A 21,901-nucleotide genomic window follows, 5' to 3' on the forward strand; every position below is an offset into this window, starting at 1 on the left:
CAGCACGATGCTGTCCTAATTAGCCAGCTCTGGAGGCTTCCCTTGCATATGTTACCACACTATCCATCCATTCCAGCCCTTTTGTTGCCAGTGAAGATGCATGAGAAGAGCTAAAAGCATTGTTACGCTAGTTCTCTGCATTAGATCTTGGTCATAGACTCCGTGAGCACTATCACGACTTTGCATGGAAGTATTACACTTTTAGGAAGATAAGGTAGCATCTCTCAAGCCACTTAATGATTACGCTAAGACCGCTTTTAATATCGCTGTAGAGGATGGTTTTCATGAATGCGAGTCGGGAGGATCGGTATCAAGGCGTTCCAAGGAAGCAGTGGCAGTACGCGATGGTCTAGCTCATTGGGTCGTCTACAAGAGCATTTACACAGATACATTCATATTGACGATAAGTACTAGGCAACACTCATGCGTAGCATTTCAATTTTGGCTAGCATTAGCAATAGTTAGATCGCTAGGCGTACTAATAAGCGGACTACTAGAGAAGTTCATTGTCAATCTCGCTGTATACATTTCGCTCTCCTGGTGACTAGAGTCCAACAAAAAAAAACGTTGGATCCTCGGGATCGGGTATCTTCAACAGACCACGCCGATAAAGGGGGGGCAGGATGATCCACTTGACGTTTATCCTTGAAAACGGCAGCATAGCTCCGGCTATGGCAGGTCCGGTCCACCGATTCGCGAGATAATACCGCTGCAGAAAGTGCAGAAGAACCACTGGGGGTGGCATATCTGGCTTGTGACGGCGTTGTCAGTTTCTAGAGCTAGTACAAGTTACCACCGAGAAAACCGATATAAAAGGCGATGCTCGCATTTGCCAAACGCCTCACAAGATCTTCCCGGAAATTACTGGGCACTCACGATATCTACGCACGACCACCTCACCCTTGAACATAAAACATACAGTCGCACTTCATCAATAAATATGGGCGAATACATCAATCCAAAACAGCAGTACGGACAGCAGCTGCTAGTTAATGTCGTTGACGAGTATGCGGCCTGCGATCCCCAACGAGTTTTCATCCATCAGCCTTTTTCTAGCAACCTCGAAGATGGCTATCGTCCTGTCACGTTCAGGGATGTCTCCAATGCAGTGAACTACCTTGCTCATGAGTTACTTGAACAGGCTCAAAAAAATATCAATCAGAAGGACAACTTTCCTACGGTAGCTTACATCGGACCAAGCGATGTGCGATACATAATTGTCATGCTGGCCTGCATAAAAGCTCAGCATAGAGCCCTGTTTATTTCGCCTCGCAATAGTCTCGAGGCTCAACTTTCGTTGTTCAAAGCCACAAAATGCACCCAGATTATGTATGATGCGTCGATGCAATCTACCATAGAGCCATGGCTTCAGTTATACCCCATGTCAGCGACGGTAGCTCCCGATTTGAGCTTTTGGATCCAATCAACTGCTACTCATGTACCGTACAGCACGCCGTTTGAAGAAGCAAGATGGCATCCTATGGTTGTTATGCATACGAGTGGTTCTACAGGCATTCCAAAGCCTATTGTTGTTCGCCAAGGAAGTCTCGCGATTGCCGATGGCCTTCGAGACGCACCATATCTGAACGGTTCACCCTCGATATGGAGCTACTGGGCTGCCAATAGCTCGAAGATATTTTTACCAATGCCTGCATTTCACATGGCTGGAATTGCTTGTATGGCAATTTTTGGAATCTATTATGGCATTCCAATAGTTCTAGGGGTACCGAATCGTCCTCTGAGTGCAGATTTAGTGGGTGAATGCCTGGTCCGCTCAGAATCCGATTCCGCATTACTGCCTCCCTCAATTATCGAGGATATGAGTTCGAATGACGAAAATGTTAAGCTTTTAGCTAATCTCAAGCTCACAGCCTTCGGGGGAGGTAAGAAAGTGAAAGCCTATACCAGTTTTCTCAATTTATGACACCAACTAATACCAGATGGATAGGCAACCTTTCCCCTTTAGTGGGAGATGAACTCGTTAGAAGAGGCGTAAAGCTCGTCAACATTATATCTTCGACTGAGTAAGCTAAAGAACTAGAGAAACATCGATGCTTACGGCTAACGTTCCTAGGGTTGTACCTTATCTGCTCCACCATCAGCCTGATCCCAAATCATGGCAATGGATCGTTATTAATTCTGAAGAAATGGGTGCCAAATTCCGTTTGATATCCGATGATGACGTTTACGAGATGTTCATTTGCCGTGAGCATCTTGGGGAGCCATTGGGAAAAGCTCTCTTTTACACCTTTCCTGACAAAACCGAATGGTCAACAGGTGACATGTATAAGAAGCATCCAACAAAGCCACACCATTGGCTCTACCACGGCCGTACGGATAACGTTATAGTTTTCTCTACCGGCGAGAAACTAAATCCTGTTACTATTGAGGCCGCTGTTGTGGGTCACCCTGCTGTTAAGGCCGCCCTTGTAGTAGGGCAGCAAAGGTTCCAGCCTGCTTTGATCTTGGAGCCGTATGAACCTCCAAAAGATGAAGCAGCAGCAGAATCTCTCATTGCAAGTGTATGGAGTATTGTTGAAGAGGTGAACAAAGTTACTGTGGCTCACGGAAAAATTACCCGCGATATGATTGCTATCTCGGATGCTGCCATGCCATTTGCATTATCGCCCAAAGGCACGATGCAACGGATGGCAACTGTGAAGTTGTACAAAGACTTCATCGATAGATTGTATGCGCAAACAGACGAGGCGATACAAATGGAAGACACAAGTGCAACACTGGATATTTCTAACCCAGATTCTTTAACTCAGTCTATAGTGGATATTGTTAGATCCATGATTGGTATATTCGAAGTTGAATCCGACTCTGATCTCTTCAGCATCGGCATGGATTCAATGCAAGTTCTCACTCTGTCAAAAATTCTCCGCTCGGCCTTGGAATCCGCTGGTGTCAAGACATGCAAGGATACAATTGCCGCTAGGACCATCTACGCAAACCCAACATTAAGAGGGCTAGCCCAGCATTTATTCTCGACGGCCATCAGTGGCCACAGTCAAGACATTATGCCTACAAAGGAGATTAACGCAATGGCTGAAATCATTTCAAAGTACAATGCAGACCTACCGCCTCCAAATATGAACCAGTTGTTTCCTTTGGATGAAGAGCAAACGATTATTGTTACAGGCACCACAGGATCTCTTGGTGCCTATGTACTTGACCGTTTGATTAAGAATCATCGGGTGGCTAAGGTTATTGCCTTCAACCGCGGCCAAGACGGGGGACGCTCTCGTCAACCAGCCTATAGCGCCGCTAGAGGACTAAGCACAAACTTCTCCAAAGTCGAATTCCTCGGCGTCGATCTGTCTAAACCATACTTCCACCTCGCTGAAGCCAAGTATATGGATATCCTAGCTTCAGCAGATCGCATCATACACAATGCATGGCCAGTTAACTTCAATATCAGCGTCAACTCATTTGAGCCTTACATTTTTGGAGTTCGCCAACTAGTTGAGTTCTCTAATAAGGCAGCCAAAAAAGTTCCAATCATTTTCATATCGAGTGTCGGTACTGTCAGTGGGTGGACGAATCCGGCTCCCATTCCCGAGCATCGTCTCGATGATATGACATTGCCGAAGATGGGTTATGGTCAATCAAAATTTGCTGCAAGCTCTATTTTAGACGCCGCTGTTGAGCAATCGGGCGTCCCCGCCGCCATAATTCGGGTCGGCCAAATCGCCGGGCCGCGAACGAAAGAAGGCAGCTGGAATCCCCAAGAATTCATACCAAGTCTCATCGCCAGCTCAGTTCACTTGGGTATGCTCCCAACCAGCCTAGGTCCTCTGGACATTGTGGAATGGACGCCAGTGGAAGACATTGCTGGATTGGTTTTAGATGTCGCTGGAATCAACAATAAGATTGCTCTGTCAAACATCTCAGGATACTTTCATGGAGTTAACCCGTCGGCTACGAGCTGGGCTGAAATAGCTAGAATCCTCAAAGAGTACTATGGAGAAAGAATCAAGGCTCTCGTTCCTTTGGATGAGTGGATTCATGCTCTTGAAACCAGCGCCACCGATGCAACATCAGAGGGAGCGGAGAAAAACCCCGGGATCAAACTCATTGATACATATAAGGGGATAGATGAACAAAGAAGAGCAGGTACTGGCCACGCTTATTTTGATGTCAAGAGGACTGTGGCGCACAGCCAAACCATGAAGAACCTTGGGCCGATTGATGAGGCATTGATGAAAAATTGGTGTGATCAGTGGGATTATTAATGCCAATAGATAACATTGAAGGTTTGAGAATTGGTCAGGGCGCTACTCGAAATAAGTCAATTCTATCAATCTCAGAGAAGATGCCATAGAGGGAAACATCCAGTAATTGAAAACTGTATTTCATCTAACTAATATTAAAATATGGGCCTTTAGAGTGGTGTAACTAGGTTGTTTGGGAGATGTGCAAGCATCCCGCATTTTTTGACAGAGTGCTAATATCGACCGCTATATTATCGCTTGCTCAGTAATCTCCTCTGTATTTAATGGCCCAGTAATAAGTGCTAACTCTAAATTGCATCCTTTCAATTCTTTGAATGGTATTTGCGGATACAAAATCTGACATCTTCCAAAAATAAGCTCTGTTTAGCCATTAGGCACCCCGCTGTCTCTCTTCATGGGCTAATACTGAGAGATCACTTCATCACCCTACATGATAGGCAATTACGTCATGTATGTTTCTGGGAAATACAAGTTGCGAACCTTGCCGATATCTGCTTCGTTGTCATACATACTTAAGCAGTGGCCTGATTGAATGGCGTATTAGATCGGGCCACGTACCAACCTCCGACGACGACTGCATATGCCAATAAGACGAGCAGAGGAAGGCGTAAGTCAACAGTGCATCACCTCCTGAGTCTGTGCTTTGCTGGTGAACGGGAAAGGTATAACCAATAAAAAGAGCTTTAACCGCGGACCGCAGAACCCCCACAAAGAGGGGTTACCTTCTACGAGGTGTGGATGATTCAATACCTCGACCGATTCCTTTTGAAATCCAAAATCAAATATCTTTTAAAATACGAATTGCTCCTTGTACGGCGCGAATCTATCCCAAGAGATGACATTGGCCTTGTCTGTTCTAACCAAACTGGCTGTACGAAGTAGTCATTATGGAGGAGGTTGCCGCCGAATTCACGCTCTTCCCTCGTTTGCCAGCAGAGCTACGGATCAAAATTTGGGAATCCGTGCCAAGGCCTACTCGTGTGATTGGGATATTGCCTCCGGCTGCTCGATGGTATCGACACTATTTTCGCGCTATCGGTACTAGAGCAAGCATCATAGCAGAAGAGCAGGACCCTCTGCAACGCTACAACTATCGCTACATTGTGCAGCCCAAGAAACATGCGATATTTCCGCCGCTTCATGTAAATCGTGAAGCCCGAGCAGTTTGGCTGCCACACTTTTTCCAGCCGTCCCGGTTTTTCCAAGCATCAAATCTTATTATTCGCTTCGATACTCCTTTTATCAGCTACGACACTGATATTTTTACCATCTTTGACGGATGGCCGTCAAATGGAATTCCTCAGGACGCTTTCCTCAATCCTCTTCTAGCTGACACTGGTGACCAGCCCTTGGATGGGTTCATCGCTCTCGACCGGAACCGAATACGAAACCTTGCTCTTTGCGAAATCCCGGGAGATATCAAGGGTTTTACGAGCGCTGTTTCAATTCGGCAGCTGCCAAACTTGCAAACATTGACTATCATGGCTTTGGGGCCTGACGGGAAATGGAAACCCGAATCTCTGGCTTCTGAGGGGAGCGGCGGCGACATCGCGTACAGTTTACCGGTACTCGAGATGTTAGCAGTCGATGTGCAGCGGATCACTGCAGATATCCATGATATTCCTCTAGAGCTGGTTCAAAACAGCCCATTTCTAAAAGATGCTAGACTACGACATGCTGTCGCTTTATCACCGAGCATACGCCCCCTCATTCGGTACAAAACTTTCGTGCTATCTCTGCTTTGGCATGAACTCAGACAGCCGAATGCAGCGGAGGCAATAACAGCATCTTGGTGGGATTACACGGAATACTTATTTAGTAACAGCATGGATGATGATGAGGAATGCCCTCTAATGCTGCGTGGCTGCGGCGTTCATGGCCACACAAAGCGAGAGTTGGTGGAATGGGTACCCAGGTTTGAGGTTAATTACAAGCTGCTATGTGCAGTTGAGTGGCGGGATGAGCTGAAAAATATTGGGATCGTCAAGCCATGAGACATGGACTGTGCATAGATAGCGAATACAAAGCAAATTGCGTGTCGGAAGAGGGTATTCAATAACATTCTTATGAATTTGCCCTATAGATGGAAATAGACATCATGGCAGATTACCGTTTTAGTATCCTCAGAATGCAAGGACCTCATGGCTACATTTTACGACGATGGGTACCTACATATAATAACCCAGGTTAAATAAAAATTGCAGTTTCAATTTGTCACCATTATACAGTAAGCTTTACCAAAAGCAACTGCTACGCCAAAATAAAGGAAGTTCAAATACAAAGGGAGATGTATGCTACAAGCAAACATGATATATGCTATTCATTCGTCTAACCATGATACCAAATCTTCGAAATACATTGCCTTCACAACATCGGCATTGCTCGAAGCTCCCTCATTCATGTCCCGAGAGGGATATAAGACCACAACTTCGACATTTATTTAGTCGGACTTGCGAGGGCTGCCAGGGAGGCTGTGGAATCTATCACCTTCGTCTCGATTGTTGATCTCGAGGGAGTGTGAATCAGAATCGAACAGAGTATTAGAATATTCGTTTGGCAAAGTGAAGTGCTCGTCTTCCTTTCCAACTGGCGTTTCCCTTGGTGATACCGACGTTGCTTCACTAGTGTTATCATTCGTGCCGTCTTCCGTTTCCTTGGTTGTAAACTCCGAGCGTGGAGCGGACGAGAGGACTTCTTCGTGGCCCGCCACCTCCGCGGCTTTCAAATCCACTTCCTCAAATTCAGGCTTGAGAGGTCGGGATATATTTCTCGGTGGTAGCGGTGGTGGCACACGGGCAGGAGTAACTATAGCGTCAACTGGAGGTGCGCTGATAGACTGCGATCGTAGATCGGAGGGGGATAAAAATGCAGCTTCGGATTTCTCGTCGTCCTCACTGAAAAAAGTAAGGCTATCGTCTCTTCCCCAGTCACGGTGTATACTGTTTTTACGGCCCTTTGAACTCCAGGGACTATCGTTGACCGCATTATAAAAGTCGCTAGGCTCGTCGTAGAGATTTGGGTTATGAAGGTTGTTGAGAATGGGACTTGTAATTGGAGTTATGACTTCGTCTGTTTGTGTGCCAGCATCGGACGACTCGTAGTGTCGATCAGAGCTCCACCTGAGGCGAGATGATGTATAGCTATCGCGATTGCTTCTTGTTTCCGATGTCTCCATGCTATTCCTGTTGTGAAATTTGCCGTACACTGGACTGGATGGACTTGGATGGTATTCAAATTGGCGACTCGATGGTCTCGAACGAGTGCCGGCTTCCACAATATCCAACCCTTCCCTTTGCAGTGCTAAAAAGCCATATGGATCTGGATCGTCGGGTTCTGGAATGCCAAAAAGTTTCCCGTCACTGGGGGCCTCGACATTGACATCGCCTGGCGCTGGTTGTCCTTCGAGCTCCTCCATGAGCTCTTCGTCAACATCCGATCGGCCTTCGGCAGCCTTCAGTGTTTCCATCAGCATTTTGAGCTCTGGTGGTCGATGTCGGACCTTTCCAGCTAAAATGTCGGCAACACCGATTGTCTCTCCATAAAAACGAGCATTTTCGTCAGAGCGCTCAATCACGACCGTACCGTCAACTTGGACGCCTGCGTAGAAGCCACGGGACTTGAGGTATGTGAATATCGGCCTATTTGCCTGTTTCCACTTGCCGTCATTCTCGAGAACCCCACCCATGCCAACAGGTCCGGCGACTGCGCTAATCTCTCCTCCCAGCGTGGCTCGGATCTTGGTGAATGCTTCAAGAGCTTTGGGATTGTTGATTACCAGCACACAGTCATATATGTCAACACCAACAAGAAATCCCAACCCGGCTGTGTGTAGCATAATGCCGGAAGGAGGGGACCATGATCCATCTTCCTGTCTGGCAACCAAGACTCCAGAACCCCCGGCTCCGGATATCCACAATCCGGTGCGCATAGTCGTAAATATCGCGAGACCAACAGCATTCTCTATTACTTTTTGGGGAATCTTCTTGATAACTCGTTGCTTCCGCTTCGGGCCGGCATCATCAGCCGGGCGCTCTTCTTCCGTGTAGAAGCCATCCTCTGTAACAAGCCACGTCGTAAGCTTTCATTCAGGGAAATTCAAATATGGCATTCGGCTTAAATTCAGATGGAAGCAAATGGGATAATGCTAGGGGAGGGAACGGGAGGGAGCAGCCAGATTCGAGATTGATATGATGAGTTTGAAGATAGATCATGTCTTTGCCTTCCTCCCGAGTGAATCCATCAAAAAGAAATCAGCACGTACTGCAAAATGACCTCAAAATTCTTGCGGCCTTGTCGCTTTCCTTGTCCAGCGTCGTGGGCCAAAACGCTTCGCTGCCAATGCGATTGGAAAGTCGATTCACGGGTGCTCCGAGCTTATCCGCCCAACCCCAGACCTTGTCAAAGCCCTTCTTGCTTTGGGTCTTGGTGGTGTCCCAGGACGGCAGCTTAGACGTCACCTTCTGCATTGTGGTCGGTCGGAGATTTGAAAGACAAAAGGGAAGTCGTCTATATGGCTATTCCAGAGATGGAAGAGCAATTAACGGACGTTTCGACAGCTTCAAGTCCATGCTGCCAATTTTAAGACATTGCGCAGTGGCGCAGGTGATGTCCCGCACTTTATATCATCCAACATGACACTACCGATAGACTTCCGCTCCTCCCGATGGCCGCCACAGCGCCGCTACTGGTGGGTGACGCATCGCTACGGATGAGTGCGGATGAGTCGGCGTTGCCGCAAAGAGCTCGGCACGGGCATTTACCTGGATTCTTCGAGAATACAGTAGGCTTTGGGCCAGACAATACGATACGAGAGAGAATCTAGAGCTGCTTAGCCACCAGCTCTGTAATCACTTAGACTATCAATGCCCTGTATTGTAACATGCCCGTGATTGTATGTTTACGAATGGTGCGTTCTCCTCCTTATAATCTTGCCTACCTAATCAATACCGACGCCATTGACGATGACGTCGTCAGTCCACTTTTCTCGGGCGTAAAACGCGAATGGAAATTCGTCGGGCGTTTGCGCTCTGAAACACTTGAGAGGAAGTAGATAGGTGCGATGGAACTCATTGTCGATTTATATTGTGTACAAGATTGAATTGAAAAGACTGCGACCGTCAGTAAATAATTCACGGAAGGTTGAATAGCTTGTGCAGGATGATAGACCCTTGTCGCAGTTCATTCAAACCAGCACAAATCTCTCAATAAAACGAAGCAGTTCCAAAAATTCAGCTCAGATAAACTTGCCAGCCCCCTTGTTTAATACTTATAATCTAATCGCGAATAAACTAATCGCGAATAAATGTTTCTCTTAGTTACACTGGGGGTACCAAAGCCAGCCTCGGCGCGTCATCTTTAGTAGGCTCTGGTACCTTAGATGTGTTCAGCATGTGCCACACAACTTACTCTTCTGGTGGAAATTTATGCAAAGAGTCATATTAATCTTAGAGAATTACCATATATATCTACATATACTTAACTATGCTTGTAATTTGGTAATTTGGCCAACATTGTGTGACATAATTCAATACTGGGTCAAAGTTTGAGAGTTAACAAGTGTGGAGAACATATTCCATATAATACGGTCATCTCCTATCGAACATCAACTGACTGCGAAGAAAACAGTCCGCGTGAAGCTCCATATTATTTTGATCAATATGCCTTCCTCTGTCTGGTTGGGTCTGCTATGTTCCAAGTCCCGAATCCGGATCGACTTTCCTTTAGCCAAGAATCCGTCCATTAATTAATCAGCAAGTTACGCACCCTTTTGCCAACTAGCTTAGTTTGGCGCCCTGTAGATCGTGTTGTGTCAGCTACTCGGTTGAAAACATGGCGGGCTATCATCATTCACGCAGTCATCGAAAGAAAATCTGTGAACTACAATAAAATTCGCGGACATATGTCGCTGTGAGTTAATCGTCGTCACCAGGTATGTTATCATAGGACGCACAAAGGGAGGCCAGGCATAAGTAAAGTACTCTCCTCTTAAGATGACAGCAAATCGACCGTGGAATCGAGCACTACCCAAGGAGGGCAAATGCCGCAAAGGGAAAATAAGGCCTCAGGGGGTGCCACGTTCACCTCTGAAAGCTATTTTCTCTTTGCATTCTCTGTATCATACAAATACGCTTCGCCTTGTTGCGGAGGCGCTTAACTTGATTCAAGCACCGCCGTAGGTTGGCTTAGAGTGAAACCCCGTCCTGACATGTATCAAATTTCGGGAACGGTATAAGCTAGTGAAAATCCCCTTGTTATATACAGCATTAGGATCGGTATTCGATTCTGTCGAGGTGGGGTCGTTTGGTGATCGGGAACTCATTGTGTCGTACTACAGTCAGCTTCGCCAAGAGGGCGTGCTAACTTCGCTACTGTGTCACTCCCAACCATCAGTCTCTAACAAAGAACGAAATCGCAGTCGCAACAGAAAAAAATGGTATCGCCGTCCGATATGCGTTCATACATTCTCAAGAGTTCGTTGCAAAATTAGAGAAACCTCCTGGTATGAGAATAGCAAATCCCCCCGCCGGACGATTGTTTTTCCGGCTTCATACGTCCCAACACGGATTGCCATCTGTCGGTAGAATATTTGGCGATTTTCCAAGATGCCTTATAGATGAACGAGACCGTATCATTTTCCGTATGAAGTGAGGCTGTTGCAGAGCATATGCACGTTGCCTAGGCAATTTCAGAACATAGCGTTCGACTACAGCATCTTGACTCCATCCAGCAATGTAATGGCCTACTGTAACTCAATTGGGCAAATTGCGCCGATGATGCCAAAAACAATTGAATATACCTAGGTTGGTTGGTAGAATACCAGGGTACCTCACCAAATCCGTCCCATGAAGCCCTGAAAATACATATTTCTCTTGCGATTTGTGAGTTGGCCTAGTACAGGTTAGCATTTCAGAAACATGTTGAAACCGTAGAGGCGTTAATACGCCGAAACTTTGATGTAACGATAACATTGTGGTCAGCTGGGCTTGGCCATGTAGGCAACTTGCCAAGACGTTGCTATCGGGATAGCGGCACTCGATCCCGCTCAGCATGCCGATATGCCAAGAGCGACGATCACTGCAGGGTTGCTGTTTTTCAGATCTCGTATCGCCTGACTCCCAACTCCTTGAAATGATTGTATAAAGCCCGAATTTCCCGTCACAGGAGCAGGAGTTGATGCTCTGGATCTCAAATGGGAAGCTGTGAGTTATTGCCCCCTCCGCAATTGGCAAGTGGGATTGCAGATATGATGCCATTCATCAGCTAATGCTTACACAAATAAATGAACGCAATGCGTCATCCTTAGGGGGCAGCGATTTATCTTATCAAATAGAAATATCCTCCAGAATCGGAGCACAGACATTTTACAGTAAACAATGATAAATACCGACAATCGCCATCCCAGCAAGCGGCAGCTCCGTAAAATGTAAATTGCACTATTTAGATATTGACTTGCCATATATGTACTCGTACTACGAAGCTATCTCCACATGGACCCCTCTCCACTGATCCATATCAGACAAATTCGCATGGGTGGACTCATTACCCCACGTGGTTGTCTAGTTGTGTGATTGTTGTGAAGAGGGGTATTCACTATGTAGGTACTTGTAAAACTTGCCGTTAGGGTAGCATTCCTTGGGGAAGTGAAGAGAGAATATGCAACCATAATTGTTGGCTTAGTTTCTTTTACGGTCAATTTTACGGTCAACCACGTGCGACTCCGAAATTAGTTGCTTGGCCAAGCTTGTCTGTGCGCAATACCCTTCGTATCGCAAAACCGAACACAACTTTACTCATCCACCAAATAGTGGTTCCTGGCCTAGGGTATAGTACCTTCCGAAAGAGTAAACTTTGTGAACACTGAAGGAGCCTTACAAGAGAAAACAACACTCATAATGACGAATCCTTTTACTAGAGAAAGCTAGTATTGCTCCCGAATTTGATGTACTCCAGACTTGGGCTTGATTTCTGCCAAATGTGACCAAGAGGTGAGGAGAGAGTAAACCACGGGGTAATACTAACAAGGCAACGGAGTGACAAAGAACCAGAGTACCACATACCGATACTGCGCGGCAGATATTCTGAAATGCCACTTTCAATAATATCCAGTGTGATAAAACAAACAAACACATCAGAAGATGGAGAATTAGGGTAAGATGATGTCGTGAAAAGAAGCAAGTATTCGTGTTGGCCTTACTAGAGATTGAACTGACTATTTAGCATTATAACCACGACTGCACTATCTCTTATTAATAAGTACCATATAAAGAAGCACAATGCTGCTATACATGTGCTATCTTACTAGTAGAATCCCTCTTTTTGCTGTAAATTTAGCTGCTTCAGCAACTTGGGCGAGATGAATTATGCTTAATTGATTGTTTCATTAATCCGATTTTCGAATTAAACTACGATCCTTCGTGTGGGAATTGACAAATCAAAATCCCAGAATAGAACAGATATAGGGCTGATACAAGCCGCCTTTCTCAGGAAATGCAGCTTGCTACTGAATGGCAATGACGGGTACAACGGTAACGACCATTTCACGATTAAACTGAATGGGGGCCAGGCTCGTGATGTTTCCGAGAATAGAACACGGAGTGGTGAGATCGATATCCAACCATCCGGCGTTTTACTTGCATCTTAGTAGCAATGCTGGCAGCCAATTAGAGAACGGGCGCAGCCAACTCGAGATAAGCACTGGAATTTAGCATTCGGGGCTACAGCAGCTCATCACAAGACATTTTTTATTGACACAAAGGTATGCTATTTTCTGACCGTAATTCTTTGGCGACGATCCAGCTCACTTCATGAGCCTCTAGCAAGAATAGTAGTAGAAGGTTGCCATCCCATCGTCCGGCTGTTATTCTGACTGTGGCTTCGTTTAGCCTCGGAACCTAGAGCGGGGGGCGCAGGAGAAACTCCACTGGCTCAACCCCTTATATCAATCTATCTCCTGCTTCATCGGAAAAGGCGCTTCGTTGCCAATGGATATGCGTCTCCTTAGACCTGCCCTCCCTCTAAAAAAAAAAAAGAAAAAGAAAGGAAAAAAAAAAAGAGAAAGAGAGCCGAGTGGTCGTGATTGCTTCATTTCCCGAACTAGATTCATAATACCGTACTCACTTAAACCCCTTTCAAGGTGATAAGCACCACTACTTCTCACCATCACGATTTTCCCACCAAAAATAGTTGATGGCTCCCTGCGGGGCTCCCTCCGGATAAAGCAGCACGAACTCTGGACGCAACTGCTTGCCGGATACCCGAGTCGCGGTGCTCATTTTCCCGTATCCATATTGCTTACAGCGCTCCGTATGTTTCGAAGCTTCATTCACATCGCTGAATGTCTTCCGAATACAGATTGCGGCGCGTCCGTTTGGCTGCTCTAGTTTGACCCCTACGCTGAAATTGGAAGGCGGGATGGCTTGCTCGGCCCGATGCCACTTTCGTGGTAGGCTTTCTTAGGAATCTGCTTTTGCGTTCTTTGCGTCAGCTGCTTCTTCAGCGGGCTCTCCAGCGGGCAAAGAGCTGTCATTACAGCATAGACGTGGATACGTAGGTTTAGTAGCGCTAAACTGGCTCTTGTTTTGCATTGGGGGGGGGGAATATAAGGCTTACCAAATTTGGAAAGATATCCATTGGTGATTGATATGGGCCAAAAAGCGTAAGCGGCTTTGTTATTGTCCTGCAATTTAAGCCATTGTGTTTTGCTCGTAATAGAATATATAAAGGACGATCTGTTGCCTATAATGGTGCCAAGAGCGATCAGACTTTGCGCTCAGGTCAATCTAGACGACTTCTAGAAGGGCGTTGACGTTGATCACCATTGAAAATGAAGTCCTTCTCCCTTCTGGGCTCTTTGGCCCTGTTGACTGCCCGCTCCTGGGCTTTGCCAACCGAAAGCCCAGCCGCCACGCTTCAAGAGAGACAGAGCGGTTCATCATGGTTTTTGCCAAACATTGACCACACTACGGGAGCCGTCAGAGGTTATGTCCCCGACCTGTTCGACAGCAGTGGGAACCAGAACTTCAACTACCCTGTCTACAAGACAGTGAACTCTGGCGATGCTACAGGTTTCGTCAATGCCATATCCTCTGATGGACCTAGCGGTGGCGCAAGAGACAACTGCTACCTGGCAGGAGAACCTCGTGTTATCTACCTGCCCCCAGGTCAGTTTCTGAACCAATCATGTTATTGGACAATGTTCTGATGGCTTCATAACAGGAACTTATACCGTCTCAAGCACCATTTTCTTTGACACTGACACTGTCGTCATTGGTGACGCTGCCAACCCTCCCACGATTAAGGCAGCTTCTGGCTTCAACGGTAACTACCTCATTGTTGGTGGCCAGGGTGATGGCAGCAACCACCCCTGTGGTGGCTCCGGTGGTGAAACCCACTTCTCGGTCATGAGTATGTATACGCAGTATTGGTTATTATAGTACAGAGTATTAACGCCAGGGCTTTCTACAGTCAAGAACGTTATTCTGGATACTACAGCCATCGCTAGCAACAGCAACTTCGTCGCTCTCAGCTGGGCCGTCGCCCAGAACTGTGCTTTGGTGTGTTGGCCCGCTCAACCTGTGCCAAGCGAACGAGAGTCAAGTCGTGCTAATTTAAATGCGTCTTTCTAGGTTAATGTCAAGATTAACATGCCCCAGGGCGTTCACACTGGTACGTTATCGGCCCAATCGATAGGATGCGCCTACATAACACTTGATCGAATACGCCCGATTGGTAACTGACATGTCATCCTTAATTAGGTATGCTCGTCAATGGAGGATCTACCATCTCCATCTCCGATGTGCACTTCAGCTTTGGTAACATTGGACTGCACTGGAATGGTAAGTATCGTATTTGTATCCACGCATTTGGCGACATCCGGGACTGACTTTGTTACTTCAAGGCCACCAACAGGGTCAGATCAAGGGCATGTCCTTCACCGACTGTACTAACGGTATCTACATTGACGGCGGTAACACCATCAGCATCTTTGCCCCGACTTGTAACACCGTCGGCCGCTGCATTGTCCTCAACTCCGGAAATCCTTGGGTCGCTGTTATCGATGGTATCAGCCAGAACTCTGGTGATTTCTTCACCAGTATCCCAAGTTTCCCCAACTTCATGATTGAGAACATCTCCAAGGATACCACCAACTCCAACATGGTCGTCGTTGGCGGCGCCGTCAAGGTTGGTGGCGTTACTAGCATCGGTACCTATGTTTGGGGCAACACCCGTGGAACCAACCCGATTTACCAGACCAACCCGACTGCTCAAGCGGTGAACAGGCCTGCAGCGCTTGCTCCTGGTGGCAGATACCCCGTCATCAACGCCCCTCAGTATGCCGACAAGACTGTTGCAAACGTTGTCAACTTGAAGGATCCCAACCAGAACGGCGGACACACCCTTCAGGGAGACGGATTCACCGATGACACCGCTTCGCTCCAGGCTGCTCTCAACACTGCAGCCAGCCAGGGCAAGATTGCTTACCTGCCCTTCGGTATCTACATTGTCACATCGACCATCACCATCCCCCCCGGAACTGAGCTGTACGGCGAGGCCTGGTCTACCATTTCCGGATCTGGCAGTGCCTTTGCTTCTGAGACCAACCCAACTCCCGTTGTCCAGATCGGCAGCACCCCCGGCCAGAAGGGTGTTGCTCACATCCAGGATATCCGATTCACCGTCAATCAGCCTCTTGCCGGCGCCATTCTACTCAGAGTTAACATGGCCGGCAACAACCCCGGCGATGTTGCTGTTTTCAACTCCCTCAACACCATTGGTGGTACCCGTGACACATCCATCAACTGCAGCAACGAGTCCAACTGCAAGGCTGCTTACCTTGGTCTCCACCTCGCTGCTGGTTCCTCCGCCTACATTGACAACTTCTGGTCTTGGGTTGCTGACCACCCCTCTGACCAGAGCAACAAGGGCATCCGAAGCGCCGTCAAGGGCGGTGTCCTCGTGGAGGCTACTGCCGGAACCTGGCTGACAGGTCTCGGATCCGAGCACAACTGGCTATTCCAGCTTTCTTTCCACAACGCCGCCAACGTCTTCATCTCCCTGTTCCAGAGCGAGACCAACTACAACCAAGGCAACAACGGCGCTCCTCTGGTCGGCTCGCCTTTCAACGCTCTTTCTTCTGACCCTAACTTCTCGTGGTGCAATGGAGGGGATACTGTCTGCCGCATGGGTCTTGCGCAGTACTACACTGGTAGCAACAGCAACATCTTCCACTACGCTGCTGGAAGCTGGAACTTTATTGGATTGACACAGGTTAACCAAGGAATCATGAACTACATCCAGACTGCTGTCACCGGTGCTCATCTTTATGGCTTTACCGCTGGACCCAACGTTGCAGAGACCATGAGACTGCCCAACGGTAATGAGTTTGGCAACGGTGGTTCTGACGGGTACGGTGGATCTTGGCAAACACTGATTGCCAACATTGCCAGCCAGTCTTAGGTCGGCCTAGTCTGGTCATGGCTTATGTAAATGTCTCTATTCTGATGTATCTCACTTGAAACGTTTTATACAGTCATAAGATACTGTATATAACCCTGTATATAGCATTAAAAAAAAATGAAGTTAAATCAGCACATAATTGGCTCTGTGATGTGGTCATATGTGATGCGCATAAAAACCATACGAGGCGTAAACAACCCGCAGACAGACTGGAAGTACCAATACCAACAACAATAGCCCGATATGGGCAAATTTAAGGCTTGGTTATGAATTTGAAGCTCCCGATATCGTACGTTAGATGTATTATAACATATGTACGTTCAGAGTTCAGAGTTCAGAGGTACTCGTATCGACTGACTCTAGTATGTATTTCCAGATGGCACGGATGGATGATGCCAATCTTGCTCAAACCTGCCCCATCCTCCATATTCCAGCTCACTTACCATTGAGAGATTATAAACAACCATATCGTAGTATCCATCCCGGGGTGTTTTCCCGCCACACACGTTCCCCCCGATGGCCACGTTCAACAGAATGGTCATGTCTCGAAGGGGTCGAGTGCCGCCTGGAACTTCGCCCTTCATTACTGGTCTGCCATCGATATACCAGATCATTCTTCCCTGGCCGGGCACGCCATTTGGCTGCTCCCAAGCAAAGTCATATCTTACCGGGCGGCAGTGCATGTCAGGAATGCGAGTGCCCAAAACTCGGTGTTTATGTGGTTCATGGTGATACCCCCAGTGAAGGCAAGTCCGATTTTCATGATCCCCGTTCCACGTTTCCGCAATGTCAATCTCACCGTCAGTAGGCCAAGAGAAAGGCTCTCGCGGCAGAAGCCAGAAGGCGGGCCAAATACCCTCAGCACAAGGGGATAATATGGTGGCTGTGAGAACGCCTTTGTCGCGGGCCAAAGTCTGTTTGCTGACAAGGCGAGCTGATGTATAACGTTGCTCCGGAGAAGGAGCAGAATTATTCGCAAGGGCTCGGAGGACTAGCATGCCTTCAGGAGTGCTATGAACAACGTTAGAACCGCCTTTTACAGTCTTTCATCTTTCTGGAGCGTCGCATTTGGCTTTGACCTACTGAAAGGCGTTTTGCTGTTCAGCAGTATAAAACTGCAGCTCTTGATTCCCCCATCCATCTGGTCCATTGCCTAGCTTTGCCTCCCACTCGTGATTGACGGGAACATTGGGATAAAACTGCGGTTTCCAATAGACCTCACCACGGAACGGCGGCTCAGATGGCGGATGAGGCGGCACAGGTGGTGGCTGTGATGCCGCTTTCGGTTCGGCGACTAAGTGATTCAATTCTTGCTTAAAACGATTAAGCTGATCTTTCCAAGGCATTTTATCAGAAATTCTAGGATATAAAGCTGTTGAATTTGGAAGTAGTGGATGATATCTGGCTGCTTTGAAAGCTCTGAGTTTTTATCACTAAGGTACCGTTCAATTCGAACAGTGACGTATGAGAAATTACAACTTCGCAAGACGCGCAAGATGGCTTGGCAGCGTCACCTGACAGCGGGCTGTGTTTGACATAGAATTGCATTGGTAGAGGATAAATTTCCCGCCACGCTTGGCGTATAGATACATAAGCAGGTTATGAAATGTCTTTTTTTTGGGGGGGGGAGCAATCGCTTTATCGCGTCTGAAGGAATCATATTGCATGTATGTCATCAGCTTCAATGATAGCATACAGGACCAGGCAGGCTATTTGGTAATATGGGTGCGCTAGTTTGGATTCATGCCAACCAACTGAGTAGTAGGAGTGCAGGTGCTTTTCCTTTTCTTTGCATCCATACCAATACTGGGTACCTAAGCTACATAGGTAGATAATGCGTACCTATGTACTGGTTAAAAATAGAAAGATGTTAAGAAGGCCACGACCCGTGTAGAAAAGTATAACTAACAAGGGAGGATTGAGTCCATGGCTCATGGAAGTACTTCACTTCCTCCCACTGATATCCTGTCACAACACGCCAATTGAACCAGAACTCACTCAAGAAGGGCGACATCGGGACAACTTCTGACTGTGTGGCTTTTTCGATCCTAGCTAGAGTTTTGTCACAGCTACCTGCTAGGGTATATTAGTGTAAGATGCTTTCATTCGCTCAACGTGTTCCGTTTCCTATGCCACTTAATCAGAGTTAGAGATCAGAGTACCTATGCATGTTGCGCCTCTAGATTTGAGTAGAGTCGCGATTCAGTTGCTAAGGGATTCCGATTGTGCTTCTTGGTTTGCATGCGAGGTACCCAGAATTAGGTACTTCGTACTCCATACACTGGGTCGTTTCATTTCACTCGGCTGCTTCCATTCGGGGCTTGTGACACCCGCTAAGATTTTGGTGGGGATCCATGCGTAGATGTACCGCCAGTACTCGTACGGTCCCATTAGCAGGTGGTAGAGATTCGTGAATAGTGCTTTTACATGCGCTTTGCGATTGCAGCAGTCTGAAGTTCGCACATCTGCACTCACCCTTCGCCTGTAAAAGACATGCAGTTGCTTTATGCTGAACAGCGAAACCGGCCATCTTCATACCTCATCGTTGATAGCAGCAAGTCTCGATAGGTATAGACATAGACTCTACCTGAGCATCGTGGCGGCTGCAGCACACACACAGAGCGGAGTTTTCCCTGTTGGCTCTAGCTAGCATGCCTCAAGTAGGCACCCTTACAAGAGGCCAGTAAAAGGCAGACGCATAAATGCATTCATGTTATTCTAGAAATAGGATCAATGGCTGCATTTAGCGAGCGACTATGACCAGCCTCGGCATTACTTGGGTGCCCTCGAGATATTCACCGAACGCTCTGCAGTGCATGACATTAGGTTGATGAATTGGTAGATGCGATTGGCTGTTGAACGCGTCCTGGTCTCATTTTAGGGTGCTTGTATTAGCAAGTGTCTCGGGCGGCTTCACACGGCAGGCAGTATTTTCTGCGTCACTTCACCGGGCTGTGTAGGTACGGGTCACTGCCAATGCAAAATGGACACTTTGGATTTCTGTTTCTTTTTTCTATTTCTTATTTTTATTTCCAAAATGTGAGCTGCAGACGAAATTGGCCGTTGTAGCGCACGTACTGTCCTAATATACCTACCTATCAGTAGGCATGAATGTCCCGATTTTTTCGGGCAGTTCGGTGGCTTTCTGGGAGGCGCTCTACTCGGGCCTTGTAGGACAGGCCAACGGCGGATATTTAAAAAGACCGGCCGCGCAGCTTCTGGTCTGACACATCCTTGGCTCTAAACTTTTCCACCTCTGCCTGCCTTGCGCCATCACCACCACGCATCGACTCGATTGTCATCGCAAGGCCCAGCACGGCCATTTCATCAAAGTTCGAGGCTCTGCTGCTGCGAAGCCCATCAGCTTGCCCCAATGGCCCCTCAATCACCGACCGAAGGCCGAGATTCGCCCGGCTCGTCTGCCAGCGAAAAGAAACGCAAAAACAACAATGGCTCCTCTAGCAGCAAGAAGCGCGCGTATGGCGAGGCCTCAGGGCTCCCAAACGGGGCGAAAAGCCATGTGGTGCGACGCTCAAGCATAAGCAAGCCTGGGCGGGATCAGCGCGACGAGCCTGTATTCAAGCACAAGAAGCGGAAGCGGCGCGACGATCGAGACAGAGACTCTGGCAATGCCACGACATCCGTATCACGGCAGGACAGCCCTGCCATCGATTTCGATGGCCTCAGCCGACCCAGCGTAGGCACGCGCCAGCGATTGGAAGAAACCGAGGAAGAAAAGGCTGCCCGACTCGACCGCATGAAGGGCGCTGTCAAGACTCTGCTCGAGTGCGTTGGAGAGGACCCGAATCGAGAAGGTCTCTTGGCTACGCCCGAACGATACGCCAAGGCCATGATGTTCTTCACGCAGGGCTATGAACAAAACGTATTTGACATTGTCAATGGCGCAATCTTCCAGGAAGGCCACTCAGAGATGGTGGTGGTGAAGAACATAGACGTCTTCTCTCTTTGCGAACACCACCTTGTGCCCTTTACCGGCAAGGTACATATTGGCTACATCCCTAACAACGCCGTCATTGGCATCTCTAAGCTGCCTCGCATTGCCGACATGTTTTCCCGCCGGCTGCAGATCCAAGAACGCCTCACCAAAGACATAGCCAATGCCATCTTCGACGTCCTGCGGCCTCAGGGAGTGGCCGTCGTCATAGAGTCCAGCCATCTGTGCATGGTCATGCGTGGCGTGCAGAAGACGAGCAGCACCACCATCACCAGCTGTATGCTTGGCTGCTTTGAGCGCAGGGAGAAGACGCGAAACGAATTTCTTAGCTTAATTAATGTTAACCGCCATTGAGGCTGGTTCTTTTTTCAACCCCAGTCCTATATTCAACATTTTGCCACTGGCTTTCACGGTGAGCTTCCCCCCTCACTCGTCTCTGTGGGCATATCAGATTCCGCATTGGTCTGTATCGACCACCCGTTGCATTCTACTTTTACTACCTATCACTCGAGATGGCGGACAACTACGGCATGATAATGTATGCCAAAATTCATTTAGATTTAGTAACGAACAAATCACTCTTGAGCCCACTCTCCATGTGCCATGTACTGGTAGTTGTAAACATCTCAGACATCGCCCACTTTTTGTTTATGATCGATTTTTTTAAATACATTTCGGCCTACCACACAAAGTATGGAGCATGAAGTATCCACACTGCATGTCTTACTTATCTTTGCCTGCTTGTTTTGGAGCATTTCAGGCAATTGCCGCATTCCTTCTCTCTTTACACGATCCATTCTCTAAGCGGCGCTGTCATATTTCTTTGTCAACAGGCTGTTTCGATGCTTTTCTCGCATCAACGTTGTGCCCTTGCTTCGGCTGTATGAGCGAAATCATGCGAGGCGGTTCTACAAGCGTAGACGATACATGGCTTCCCCCCATAACCTAAGGTAGCTAGCTACCCATCAACCCGTTTTATCCTACATCTAGGCAAAGCGGGCTTTGTATTCGAAGCAGTTGACCTCATGGCGAGCTACAAATCGCCTGCATAATTAGTTTGCGAGGCGTCTAGGCTCGGTGGTTTGGGAGCATGTGATCGCCGTGTAGGATCATATGGTGAAAAAGCTACTTAAAACAGAGATAACAATAACTAGCCTCATATTCTTCCGATAATATGGTGCACATACTGGTGCTCGTCGCCATATTAAGCATCAAGATTCAGTATATAGTTGTAAATTGAAAACCATGAAAC

The 21,901-nt window shown here is 47.6% G+C and overlaps 6 protein-coding genes across 6 annotated transcripts; 4 read left to right on the forward strand and 2 right to left on the reverse strand.

The window, feature by feature from the left end:
- Positions 1-940: 940 nt before the first annotated feature.
- TRIVIDRAFT_52700 (uncharacterized protein) lies at positions 941-4,238 on the forward strand (the record flags this gene model as incomplete). Its single annotated transcript, XM_014100306.1, has 3 exons — positions 941-1,883; positions 1,949-2,024; positions 2,075-4,238. The coding sequence occupies 3 exons, from the start codon at positions 941-943 to the stop codon at positions 4,236-4,238; spliced, it is 3,183 nt and encodes a 1,060-aa protein (XP_013955781.1).
- An 800-nt stretch (positions 4,239-5,038) lies between these two features.
- TRIVIDRAFT_216192 (uncharacterized protein) lies at positions 5,039-6,280 on the forward strand (the record flags this gene model as incomplete). The annotated part of the gene is made up of 1 exon (XM_014100307.1): positions 5,039-6,280. The coding sequence occupies one exon, from the start codon at positions 5,126-5,128 to the stop codon at positions 6,230-6,232; it is 1,107 nt and encodes a 368-aa protein (XP_013955782.1).
- Positions 6,281-6,948: 668 nt separating this feature from the next.
- TRIVIDRAFT_126270 (uncharacterized protein) lies at positions 6,949-8,704 on the reverse strand (the record flags this gene model as incomplete). Its single annotated transcript, XM_014100308.1, has 2 exons — positions 6,949-8,294; positions 8,500-8,704. Coding segments are annotated over 2 exons (1,551 nt in total), but the record flags the coding sequence as incomplete, so codon positions are not given.
- A 5,357-nt stretch (positions 8,705-14,061) lies between these two features.
- On the forward strand, positions 14,062-16,827 carry TRIVIDRAFT_81563 (glycoside hydrolase family 55 protein; the record flags this gene model as incomplete). The annotated part of the gene is made up of 6 exons (XM_014100309.1): positions 14,062-14,398; positions 14,454-14,642; positions 14,703-14,791; positions 14,864-14,903; positions 14,993-15,073; positions 15,136-16,827. 6 exons carry the CDS (start codon positions 14,062-14,064, stop codon positions 16,692-16,694), a joined length of 2,295 nt encoding a protein of 764 aa, XP_013955784.1.
- Positions 16,828-16,911: 84 nt separating this feature from the next.
- On the reverse strand, positions 16,912-18,088 carry TRIVIDRAFT_91306 (glycoside hydrolase family 16 protein; the record flags this gene model as incomplete). Its single annotated transcript, XM_014100310.1, has 2 exons — positions 16,912-17,705; positions 17,778-18,088. The coding sequence occupies 2 exons, from the start codon at positions 18,038-18,040 to the stop codon at positions 17,054-17,056; spliced, it is 915 nt and encodes a 304-aa protein (XP_013955785.1).
- Positions 18,089-19,947: 1,859 nt separating this feature from the next.
- On the forward strand, positions 19,948-21,238 carry TRIVIDRAFT_216195 (uncharacterized protein; the record flags this gene model as incomplete). Its single annotated transcript, XM_014100311.1, has 1 exon — positions 19,948-21,238. One exon carries the CDS (start codon positions 20,068-20,070, stop codon positions 21,001-21,003), a length of 936 nt encoding a protein of 311 aa, XP_013955786.1.
- Positions 21,239-21,901: the final 663 nt, after the last annotated feature.

This window comes from Trichoderma virens, assembly GCF_000170995.1.
Source record: "Trichoderma virens Gv29-8 chromosome Unknown TRIVIscaffold_69, whole genome shotgun sequence".
NCBI lineage: Eukaryota > Fungi > Ascomycota > Sordariomycetes > Hypocreales > Hypocreaceae > Trichoderma > Trichoderma virens.